This window comes from Python bivittatus, unplaced genomic scaffold (genome assembly GCF_059951505.1).
Source record: "Python bivittatus isolate LINGU-HERP-01145 unplaced genomic scaffold, Pbiv_v1 ctg000330_np1212, whole genome shotgun sequence".
NCBI classification, from domain to species: Eukaryota; Metazoa; Chordata; class Lepidosauria; order Squamata; family Pythonidae; genus Python; species Python bivittatus.
In genome coordinates, this window is record NW_028277058.1 from 4,228,130 (window position 1) to 4,240,586 (window position 12,457).

The 12,457-nt window shown below is 35.9% G+C and overlaps 1 protein-coding gene across 2 annotated transcripts in view; it reads right to left on the reverse strand.

Moving 5' to 3' along the window:
• Positions 1 to 443: 443 nt before the first annotated feature.
• The window catches only part of BRD1 (bromodomain containing 1), a 57,583-nt gene continuing 45,569 nt past the window's right edge, over positions 444 to 12,457 (reverse strand). For both annotated transcript variants that reach the window (XM_088141646.1, XM_088141647.1), the window contains exons 9-13: positions 10,740 to 10,875; positions 9,979 to 10,106; positions 7,775 to 7,884; positions 4,228 to 4,382; positions 444 to 2,275 (exon numbers count right to left, since the gene is read on the reverse strand). In XM_088141646.1, the coding sequence (XP_087997772.1) occupies positions 2,092 to 2,275; positions 4,228 to 4,382; positions 7,775 to 7,884; positions 9,979 to 10,106; positions 10,740 to 10,875 (713 nt within the window). In that variant the 3' untranslated portion in view covers positions 444 to 2,091. The remainder of the gene's footprint in view (positions 2,276 to 4,227; positions 4,383 to 7,774; positions 7,885 to 9,978; positions 10,107 to 10,739; positions 10,876 to 12,457) is intronic.

Below are 12,457 nucleotides of genomic sequence, written 5' to 3' on the forward strand. Positions count from 1 at the left end.
GAGCTGTATTTAAATAAACTCAAAATGTACATTAGTCAAAAAGGTTGTAAAAATATAATCCCTAGCCTAGTTAAAATTTCCATCTTTTGTACAGCTATTTCTTAATATTAATACACATTTATAGCTGAAGTTTTGAATTCTTGTTATCAAAGGGAACTTCAGAAACTTCCAAAAGTTCTTCTGGCAATTGCACTCATTTGAGTATTAGTTTACATAAAAATACCAAACCTGGCTTGCAGCAACTGTATGTTTGAGATACTATGAAAAGTTTGTTAGAGCTCATGAATGTATACATTGTTTATTCAGATCCTTAGCCCAAACTGGACTCTAACACAAGACTTGGAAGAATTTCCATCATGAGCACTAGAACTCAATGGAAATTCAACAATTCTAGATATTTGGCAGACATTTTAAGGGGCCCAATGCATGACAAAAGTATCATTTGAGAAAGGAATTTTATTTCAAGCTTCTAAGGGGGTATTACAAACCATAGAGAATAAAAACATTAGAAACTATTTCAAAATTGGCTGTAGCTTTAAAATAAAGACTCAAGCAGGTTTTACAATGAAGAATACTATCCAATGAAACGGTTTTAAAAGATTTTAAAAGTATTGGCTTTACCATATTTGCTAACCCATTATAAAAAAAAAAAAAAAGCTGGGCATAAATATTTCGTGCATTCATATGCATTATTTGGTGTTGCATATTATATACCTTGGTACAGTCTTTAAATTATCACTGAAGAGTCCAACGCAGTGCACTTATAAATAATGTAGTCATTATAAACACATTGAAAACATACTTGCTATTTTCATTGTTACAAATTCAGTATTCCAGTGAACATAGAAAGAAAGTAGCTACAACAATCAATAGTTGACTTTATTTTTTAATATAAAAGTTATTAATGGAAACCCACCCTACCATTTTCCTTCCCTAAATGTAATGCTTTACCTCTTTGAAATAAAAATAAAGTACTAATTCTATATACATCACATGTACCATACAAAAATGTATCCAAATTTTCTATTGCTACCAAAGTGTTCTAAAATTAAAAGTTACATAAATCCCCTCACTGAAGCAAAGATTACAAGTTACAAAAAAAGTCAAATTACACACAACCCATCAAGTTATTTTATACAACCATTTCCAAGACAACTTTTTCTCTCAAAGCAAATTGTCTTATGTGCCTGTATAAAAATGTATATCAATATACTTTCTTATTTATTTCTCTTTATAAAGCAAAGTAATACATTTTCTACAATAAATATAACACAGGGAGGCACATAAAATCCAGGGGAGATAGATGAGATATGGGTTTGTGAGAAATAATACACTTACGAGCTTTAAGCCAGTTTTGTGTAAAACACAACAAATGTCTAAAATGGTATCTTGGGTAACAATGGAGTGTTTTTAGAGATTTTTCAAGTGATGTACATAGCATAATTTTATTTCTGTTGTCTTTCTCACAAAGTACCATCCAAAATAATGTAATTTCTTCTTTAAAATATTTATTTGTTGTTGTAAATTTACAGTTATGTATGTGGTACTTTGTGCAAAGAATAATGATTTTTGCAAAATCAAACATTCAGAGGTCTTCTTAAAAACTATGGATCACAAAAAAGTTACATAAGCAGCACCACATCATAATATATGATTTACTAAACCAATCTGATGTTATTTACTTAAAAAGTTACTTAGCACCTAATGCTGGATAGTGGTGCCTATGTATTTTTTTTTAATGTGGAAAGAAATGGAAGTGACAATCTATCTTTTTCCCAACCAAAAGAAAGAAATTTTAAAAAGCTACATCTAAAATCAGAATAAGTTAAGAGCTGACTATACATATATATACACTTTATGAACACTATGAACAAGATATATTTTAATGGAAATGCTTGAAACAGCAACATAATGATAAAACTTTAAATCAATATGGCAATGGTGATTTAGAGAAGCTGCTCAACCAGTTTAGTCTCCAGAACCACTGGATCAATGATTACTGAGCTGTATCTTCAATACATTCTTGTAGACAAAGAGGTTAATTTGTAGTTCTCTATACAAGGTTGTTTTGTACCTTGGTGACAACCTATGTTAGTCAATATCACTGAAGTCACTGACTGGCTCTCCATGAACTCTACTTAAATGGTTCATAGCACGATCAAAAGCAACTCTTACAGCTTTACGAATACTTGAGTTCCGACCTTCCATCATTTTTAATTTATCTATTGTTTCATCAATCCCAAGTGGAATCATTTTGGATTTTGGAAGCCACTGCCTGTAAATTGATTAAACAAAAATGTTTAAAACTTTTTTTTAAAACAAATAAAAGATTAAATACTGAATGGTTCTCAAGCAATTTTTTAATGTCTATCTTATCATTTTAACTGATGGTGTAACCCTTTTGGGGGCTGGTGGAGCACTGAGTCTTTGGCAAACAAAATACAGTTCCAAATGTGATGGGGTCAAGACAAAAGCAAGATTTAATTTAATCTTTATTTCATTTTGATTAAGCTTGAAATAAGTGATCTGACTACCCAAATTAGATTATAATTTAGTGACAACTTTGGTTATGATTTCCATATTTCTTCCCAAAGTTTTGGACACTGCATGCAATCTGTACAGGCATACCTCATTTCACTGTGTTTTGCTTTATTGTGCTTGGCAGATATTGCATTTATCAAACAGCACTGCATGCTACAAAGAAACCTTTTCTGAAAGGAAGAGTCAATCTATGCAGCGAACTTCACTGTTGTCTTATTTTGATAATTTTTTAAATTAAGGTATGTACATTGTTTCTTTAGACATACTAATGTACACTTAATAGATTACAGTCTAGTGTAAATGTAACTTTTATATGCACTGGGAAACCAAAATAATCATGTGACTCGCTTTATTGTGATATTTATTTTATTATAGTGATCTGGAACCAAACCCACAATATCTCTGAGGTATGCCTGTATGCTTTTAAAACAATGCCCAGACATAATTAATAAGGCTGTGAAGTGCAATGATCTGGATTCAAAGTGGGAAAGGCAATTCAGTGGGTGCTTATTTCATTCAGATATTTTTTATGGAACTGGGATACCAAATATAATCTCCCAAACTAGAAATGGAGTACACTTTCCCATAGAAACCTAAGACATCTCAGCCCAATTGGTTAGGGATTTATTAAATCACAGTAAGATTTATAATCAGATATTATGAAATTAGCTGTCGATACAGCTAAGAAAGAGCTAGAACAGTATGATCATTACCTAAAATTCTGTGGTATCTATAAGTTCCAAATTATGTGATATGTAGCACACTACAATATTTAACAAGCAAGGTTACTGCTAGCTGTCTGTAACAGACTTTTAAAAAAATCAGGTGATGTCAGGTTGAACTAGACTACAACTTCCATTATCCACAGCTAGCATGACTATTGGGGGGCACAACTATTGTGTCTTCATTCAGGAACAATATAAAGAACCAGTGATTTCAGGTAAGTATGGTACTTTTAAAGGAAAATATTTCCCACTAACTCTCATTTGAAGAATATGGGTTTACTGTGTATACTCGCAGGTAAGCCCAACCCAGTTTTTTGCGTGTATTTTGGAGCCTAAAATTCTTGACTTATTCACAAGTATATACAGTATATACTGCTGTATCTTCAACATAGTTCTATGCCCTTTACAGGTAGTCCTTGTATAGTGACCACAATTGAGACCAGCAACTTGGTTGTTTATTGTGTTTAGATGGAGAAGAAGATCCATTTAAACACAATATAACCATCGTGTAGGCTCCCCATGGGATCCCCAAGGTTGCTGGAAAAAACATTTTCAGGGGCTTCTGAAAGGGTAACAGGGATGGGGCTAACCTCACCTCGGGGACGGGGGATGATGTTCCTGAGGGTGGGAGCCACAGCAGATAAGATAAGTGAAACATCTTGATTTTACGATTTTACTTCAGCTTTTCTCTGCTTTACAGACCTGTTAAGGTTGTAAATGCAAGGACTGGTCGCAAAGTAACTTTTTCATCAACACTGTAACTGCAAATGGTTGCTAAATGAGGCAGTTGCTAAATGAGGACTACCTGTACTTACAAAAGACTATTTACTTTTACATATAAGTCACTGCTCCTCCAATATAGCACTTGAAGCGAAAGTTTCCTTTCAAAGAATATTTCCAACAAATATCTATTTATCATACAAATAAAAATGTATTTTATAGTGAGAGAAAGATTACTTACCAACTTCTTTTATTATCAAAAAATAAAACCAAAAAAAGTTTTTCATCCGATTTGGTCTGCATTTGTTCACCAATTTTCAATACATCAAGGGGTGGCACTGGTATCGTAACACCATTGTGATGACCAGCAACACGAGGCATTTTAGGGTCAATTATCTATAAAATGGAGAGGCAAATAATTCTAAACAACTAGCAATATTTTATGGTTTTTCAAAAATATTTAAATATTAATATTACTGTAAACCTATGAACAAGTGAAATGTAGAGTTAAGTGTTGACTTCACCAACATTTCTGTCCTAAGAAATTCTAGCTCTCAACCTAATTTCCACACTAACTTCTCCATTCCCTCCTCACCCCAGCTGTTCCTCAAGCCACTTCCAAATGTTCCACTGGAAGTCAAGGGATCATATAGAAGTGTGCTTTAGTAAAGGAATTGCCTGAAAGAGGTATTCTCCAAAACTGGGCCTAAATTAATTCTGTACAGACTTAATATTCAGCCCAGCGGACATACACTTAATGTATTTAAAGCTCTGCAGGGCTTGGGATTCAAAGACAAAAATGTGCACCTATCTGGAACTCTCCAAAGTAGCTGTGTCTTTTACAGGGTGTAAATAACCACTCTCTGTAGCTGCAGAGCAATCCTGGGAAAATATGTATTTGGTTTATTAAGTTGCAGAAGGTGTTAAATACTTTTTGCCTTTGAACCTGAAGTCCTACACTATCCTAAAATTCAATTTAGTTCTTGAAAAACACCATTTGAACAAATGATCATATAACTGATTACAGTCAATCCCTGGGTTAAAGACATCAGATTTTCAGACAACTCATACTTACAAACGGGTTGCCTATTACTAAAAATGGCAGACCGGATTCTCCTTCAAGCCGACGAACCACTGAAGCTGTGCAATGTTTTCATGAACCACTGAAGCTGTGTGCTTTTAATATACAGCCAGTTTTCAGCAATTTTCAGGGGTTCATGAAAACACTGCATGGCTTCAAGTGGTTTGTCGGTTCGAGGAAGGAGAATGCTGTCTGCCACTTTCAGTAATAGGCAGTCCATTCGTAAGTACAAGTTCCGACTTACATACAAATTTGTGTTAAAGACAGACTTAGGAACAGAACTCGTTCTTAACCTGGGGACTGCCTGTACTTACTTTCCAGGTTGTTGCTCCCACATTTAATAACAAGATGTGAAATATAGAGTCAGGACCAGAAATATTGGAACAAGGATAATTGTTTTGGCATTTGGCCTCTGTACATCACCACACTGAAGTTGAAAGGAAACACACCCAGATGGGAGTGAAGTCAGGACTTTCAGCTGTAATTCAAGGGGTTTGACAAAAGTGGGGCACTAACTATTCAGGAAGTATAGCCAGTGGCATACACACGCACCCATCGTTGGTGGCTCATAAGTAATGGAACAAACCAACATCATGACAAACATAAGGATCACCTTTAGTACCTGGATGAAAATGCTTTGCAGTCAATGACTGCCTGAAGTTTGGAACCCATGGACATGACCAAATGCCGAGCTTCCTCCCTCGAGATGCTTTGCCAGGTCTTTACTGCAGCTGCCTTCAGCTGCTGCTTGTTTCTGGGTCTTTCTGCCTTCAGTCTTGTCTTCCGTAAATGAAAAGCATGCTTTGTTGGGTTGAGATCAGGTGACTGACTTGGCCATTGAAGAGCATCCCACTTCTTTGCCTTGAGAAACTCTTGGGTAGCTTTTGCTGTATGTTTTGGGTCATTATCCATCTGCAATATGAAGCAGCGTCCTATCAGTTTTGCAGCATTTGGCTGAATCTGAGCAGAAAGTATAGCCCTATACACTTCAGAATTCATCCTGCTGCTTTTATCAGCAGCCAGGTCATCAAGAAACAACACTGACCCGGTTCCACTGGCAGCCATACATGCCCATGCCATACCACTGCCTCCACCATGTTTGACAGATGACATGGTGCTTTGGATCATGAGCTGTTCCTTTCCTTCTTCATACTTTTCTCTTCCCATCATTCTGGTGCAAGTTAATCTTGGTTTCATCAATCCAAAGTATCTTATTCCAGAACTGGGCAGGCTTTTTTAGGTGTTTGCTGGCAAAGTCTAATCTGGCCTTTGTGTTCTTGAGAATTACCAGTGGTTTGCACCTTGTTGTAAAGCCTCTGTATTTACATTCATAAAGCTGTCTCTTGACTGTAGATGTTAACAATGACTTGCCTACCTTCTCAAGAACGTTCTTGACCTGGCTAGATGTTGTGAAAGGGTTCCTCTTCACCTTGAGCAGAATTCTGCGGTCATTCACTTCAGCTGTCTTCTGTGGTCTTCCAGGCCTTTTGCTGTTGCTGAGCTTGCCAGTTAATCCCTTCTTTTTCAGGATGTTTCAAACTGTTGTATTGGCCATTCCCAATGTTTTTGCTATCTCTCTAATGGGTTTATTTTGTTTTCTCAGCCTAATGATGGCCTCCTTCACTCGCATGGACACCTCTTTGGACCTCATGTTGAGTGTTCCAGTGAACAGCTCCAAATAAAAAATTAACACTCAGAACCACCTCCAGGCCTTTGATCTGCTTAATAGGTCATGGGTACCCAGGAAACAGGCCACACCTGGCCATGCACCTGCTTGTCAGTCATTCATTCCATTACTTATGAGCCACCAACAATGGGTGTGTGTGTATGCCACTGGCTATACCTCCTGAATGGTTAGTGCCCCACTTTTGTCAAACCCCTTGAATTACAGCTGAAAGTCCTGACTTCGCTCCCATCTAGGTGTGTTTCCTTTCAACTTCAACGTGGTGGTGTACAGAGGCCAAATGCTAAAAGAGTTATCCTTGATCCATTATTTTTGGTCCTGTGTTTGAAATATACACACACATCTAGAGAGTTTTATACATACATACATACATATTTACGTGTGTGTGTGTGTGCATTTTTTTAATGCTCAAATGTTTAGCTATGCAATTTATTCCAAATAGATTCAGAATAAGTTTTGTTTTTAAACTTAGGTTGCATGTAACTGAGCAATCAGATGCTCATACAAACTTGTTATTCCATTAAGCACTGGTACTTCCTTCTATGGGTGCAAGCTGGCTTATTTGTTGTAATATGCAACATATATATATATTGAAACATGTTGTTAAAAGTGGGAATTTGTATAACTGAGTCTACATGCTGAACAGAAGAGCTGCATCCTGACAACTTGAAAAAACAAGATATTTATCACTTTAAGAATTAAATTACATATTAAATTTTAGATCTGAGTAATAGGACACTTGGTTTTATTCAGGATGCAGCTCTGTCTGTTCGGCATGTAGACTCAGTTATACAAATTCCCACTTTCAACAACATGTTTCAAAATATATATATATATATGTTGCATATCACAACAAATAAGCCAACTTGCACCCATAGAAGGAAGTACCAGTGCTTAATGGAATAACAAGTTTGTATGAGCATCTGATTGCTTAGTTAATTAATGGAATTCCTATGTACAGATGCTGACTCTGCAAATTGGACTTTTTTCCCCAAGAGTTTTGCTGATGGAGTGCTAACTTACCAGTGCTGGATAGGAAGGATAGCCACTACATTTGGCCCACACAACTTTTAGAGGTTCAAGGACAGAATTGGAAGCATCAGTTGAAATCCACATGCTATTGTGTCCAACTTCTAAAATGAAGAAAGTTATTTTAGAAAATAATTCATTGTGATCCATAGGCTTAAGCTGATGGAAAGGAAAATTCAAGGTGTTTTTTTGAGAACATAAGCATGAAGAAACTGATAAACAACTTTAATCAACAACATCTTCCCTTACTCTATCTGGCCTAAGATCTGGCATGATCAAAAATCAGTCTAAACCATTTGGTTTAGTAGAAGTCTTAAAACAAATATTCGTATGCAGAAAGGCTGTATATTAATAATGCAATATTTGATAGAGAGAACAATCACAGAAAGATCATTTGCTGACAGAAATCTGCCAGCCATACTATGAAGCATGAAAATATATGTTGATACTCACTGGACTGGATTCAAATTCTAGCATATGCCAATCATGTATTTATTTGCAATGATTTATATGTTGCCTCCTATGACTATATATGGCCCTCAATAAAATAAAAATAATAAGCAACCATAAATATACAGATTCAAATCAACAAAATAAAATGCAAGAGGGCTGCCACTGAGAAGGCTTGCTTTCCAGCTCCCTTCATCTTGACTTTTCAAAGGAAGGATTCTTGGCCTGCCCTCTATGCCCACTTTTCCTAGGTCACATAGTCCCAAAAGTATCAAGGCCCCAAGGTAGATAGAGCTTTATGGGTGATAACCAAAACTGGATCTGGAAGCCTTCAGTAACCACTGCAGTTCCCACAAAACTGCTGTTACTCTGCTGTAATGGTATTAACCATCTGCATTCTGGACCAGCTGAAGCTTTTGAATTGTCTTTAAGAGCACCTTTATGTAAAGCAGATTACAGTAATTCAAGCATGAAGTCAGAAGGCATGAGTTACTATTGTCAGAGTCTCCTGATCCAGAAAAGGCCACAAGTGGCACACCAGCTAAAGCTGGGCAAAAGTCTTTCTGGCCATGGGGTCCACTTGAGGCACCACACAATGAAGTACCCAAGAGCTCAATATCACCTTCTTTACTAATATCAACTAGAAATGTCCACTTAGGATGAAGCAGAACCACTGCAACACAGTACCAATTTCCAACCCTTGCAGGTGATTCCAAAGGATATTATGGTCAAATGCAACTAAAAGATCAAGCAGGACACAGAAGGGCATATTAAACCATATCTAGGTCCCATCACAAGTCATCTATAAGAGTGACCGATGAAGCTCATTCCATGCCTAGGCCTGAACCCAGATAGAAAAGAGTCTAAATAACCTACTTTGTTCAGGGCCCTTAATAATTGCCACCCAACCATCTTCTCAACAGCCTTCCACAAAAAAGGAAGACTGGAGACTGGTCAATAGTTGTCCAGAATAACTGGCTCAACCTCTTAAAATGTGGGCATGCCACCACCTCTTTCAAAGCAGCAGCACTACTCCTACCTCAGATAGACATTCATGACACTCTAAAAACAAATCCCTGTCCTTTAACAGCTTGCACAATGCTAGTGAAAGTGGTCGTCCACACGTTCCCTTTCTCCCTTCTTTTAAAAAATGCTACGAAATGTCTGAGAAGGGAAATATCACAAAATGTTGATCTTTACTTCTTTTCAGGGATATTGTTTTCCCTCCAACAGCTGGCACCACAGCCCAGAGCTCCCTGACCTTTTGTCTTATGCCAGATCTTTGTGTCTATATTTGAATACAACAAATAGGATTTATAATTTATATAAAATAAGTGGTAAATGAAGGAAATTGAGAAGACAACATGGTAAGATTACAAAACCTTATCACAAGTCTTATAGGAAGGAAATGGCATTGATGAAAGTTATTGAGTGTGTTTACAAAAAGATAAGTTTAAAATAATTTTAATTTGTTAGTATCAGTTCTGAGATTTAAGACAGCTGTGGAGAATACAGTTATCAGTCAGAAGGAAGCAAGCATCCGTGAGGTTAAAAAACACATGCAAATTGAAAAGGCTCTTTTACACACCATGGCATTAACTGGTGTTGATACAAAAAAGCACAGCTATCCATTTCGTTGAGTGTAGATGCCCAGGCTTGGAGAGACATGGCCTTTTTATTTTATCAAGCAAGCTAGAAGCTACAGAGATAGACAAATATTTATATATATATGAAAATATGTCAATTACCAGCTGCAATTCTTGCTGCTTTTGCGTAGTTTCCATTTTCAATGCATGATATCAACTCACTTCTGTCTTCTAAGGTGTGTCTTCGTATTAGTGCTGGTTTACCTTTTCCACATTTTGGCAGACTAAAACTACACATATTTTAAAATGTATCAGAAATCACCAAAATATTATTTTGCTCAGAGATCCAAAAAAATCATCCCAATAGGGTTGTTGTGTTCATGTCATATTTATAGTTACCAGCTGGCAGCCCAGACAGGAATTGTTTCAATTCTAATTCAGGAATTCACAGTAACATAGGACACTTTTTAAAGCACAGATGCTGAAATTTCAAACTACATCCTATAAACTGAATCCTGAAATACTTTTCAATTTTTGAAACTGCCTGCAATCCCTGGCTGAGGAAATGGGGACACAATGTTCATTAATTTCTTCCTATGCCCTCTTGTGCCATTTACCACATTGTTCCTGCATCTGCCAACTTTCTAGAATAGATTTTCTTAGCATAGCTAGAAAGATGTTGCCTTGTTTATGAGAACTCAAAATCCAGAGCCTTATACCAAGGATTAACAGGCAAAACTGCAGAGGTCTTTCTCTGTTTATTAGTCCATAAATTCATGCAATACTGGGGGAATTTAATTTTCTAAATTTAACTTTTGGGTTTGGGTTTGTTATGGATGCCATCTAGAGTATTACAGGCTTCACACTGCTGATCCCTCCACTATACTTTGAGCATGGTTTTACTAAGGCAAACACATTTTTACCTTGAGTTACACAACAGACTGTTACTTGAAGATATGCTAGACTCTGATGCACAACGGCGACGAGGTTCAACTTTTCTCCCTGGAGCGTCATCTAATTCTGATTCTTTATTGCCATCTCCAAAACCATTTGAAAGGCCTGACAAGTTAACAAAGAAGAAAAATACACCTAATTTGGAAGGATGTTGCAGTTTCATACATGTTTTAATGTACATTAATATGCATGTTTTACTGTCTCTATTAACAAAGCTGTAATATTTGAAAAGATAAAACGTTAATTAAGAAAAACTTCAAAAGATGTATAGGCACCAGTGAAGAGACAGGAGGTCCAGTCAAAGGAAATAATAAGTACAAGTCATGTCAAACAGTACTGCTCCTGAAATAACAGATGCAGAATCAAATCAGAGGAAACAAGACAAAACTAAAACCTCATTCAATTACCACTATGAAAACATGTAATCTCAAATTGTAACCATGTGGCTATATTCAGTATTTAAATCACCACAGCTGCAAAAGAAAGTATAATTATTCTTCCCCATTGGCCAGAAGAAAATGAAAAGTCATTGTCCTCCACTTCTCACCGCATGTTTCTATCAAAAAGAGTCAGGAGAATGTTTCCATAAATTTATCATCATCATCATCATCATCATCATCATCATCATCATCATCATCCAGCATTATTATATATACATGCTATCTCATACAAAATATAGTACAACATTCACTGAATCCAAACTTCTATAATCTAAACTGTTGACAGTTTGTAATTTGAGACAAGAGGCTGAGAGACCTAATACAGTAAGAAAACATTTGCAAAATTGTTGTGGATATGCTGCCATGTTGAGAAGGTACTAAATAACGATAGTATTCTTATGACTAAACAGGCACAAAATTATGTCTTATAAATTAAATATTCCCAATGTTTCATTGTTAAACAACTATTTTAGATGATTGTTATCATATAATGCTTATATAACAAAATAATCCAAGAGTATATGATCCTGCTGAATAAAATTCAGAGATTTCCACCTGGAAACTTAGTTTCCTTGCAATATATATGTGTCAAAAGAAACACACGTACTCATATATGATGAGGAAGCAATACAAGAATATTTACCTACTAGTATTAGCTAGATACTACTGTTTGGCTCATAATTTGATACAGATTAATGCATTAATTTATTTAATTAATTAATACAGCAGGCTGCAGATACTGCCCTCTCTATATTAAAGACAGACATTTTCTCACAGCAAAATAAACAGGTTTTGCGTGTTACCTACAAAGGTTTCTAGAAGTATTAGCATCAAACATTTTATATCTATACCTACGCGCATACTCACTCTATGAGATGGCATAAAGGTAAAGATATTCCCACTATCCAGAACAATAACTATGTGCATGTATTTTAGTGAAGATGATACTATTAGTAACAACAGTTTTATGTCTAAACCATCATGCAAATGGGGGGAAATAATTCATAGTTTTATAGTTAGCTCTTAATGCAAACATGGTAACTAACTCTGACCACAATTCAAACACACACACACGAGGTAGGGAATGAAATGTGGAAGGGACTGTATACTTCTCAGAAGCCTAGAAAGAATATTTGACAAATAAATATTGTATTTTAAAGCAATATTTAAATATTAAATATCCTATATGAGCCCATTAGATACATGAGTCTAAATCCATGAACACCTAGTTTTATTCCCTATGTCTA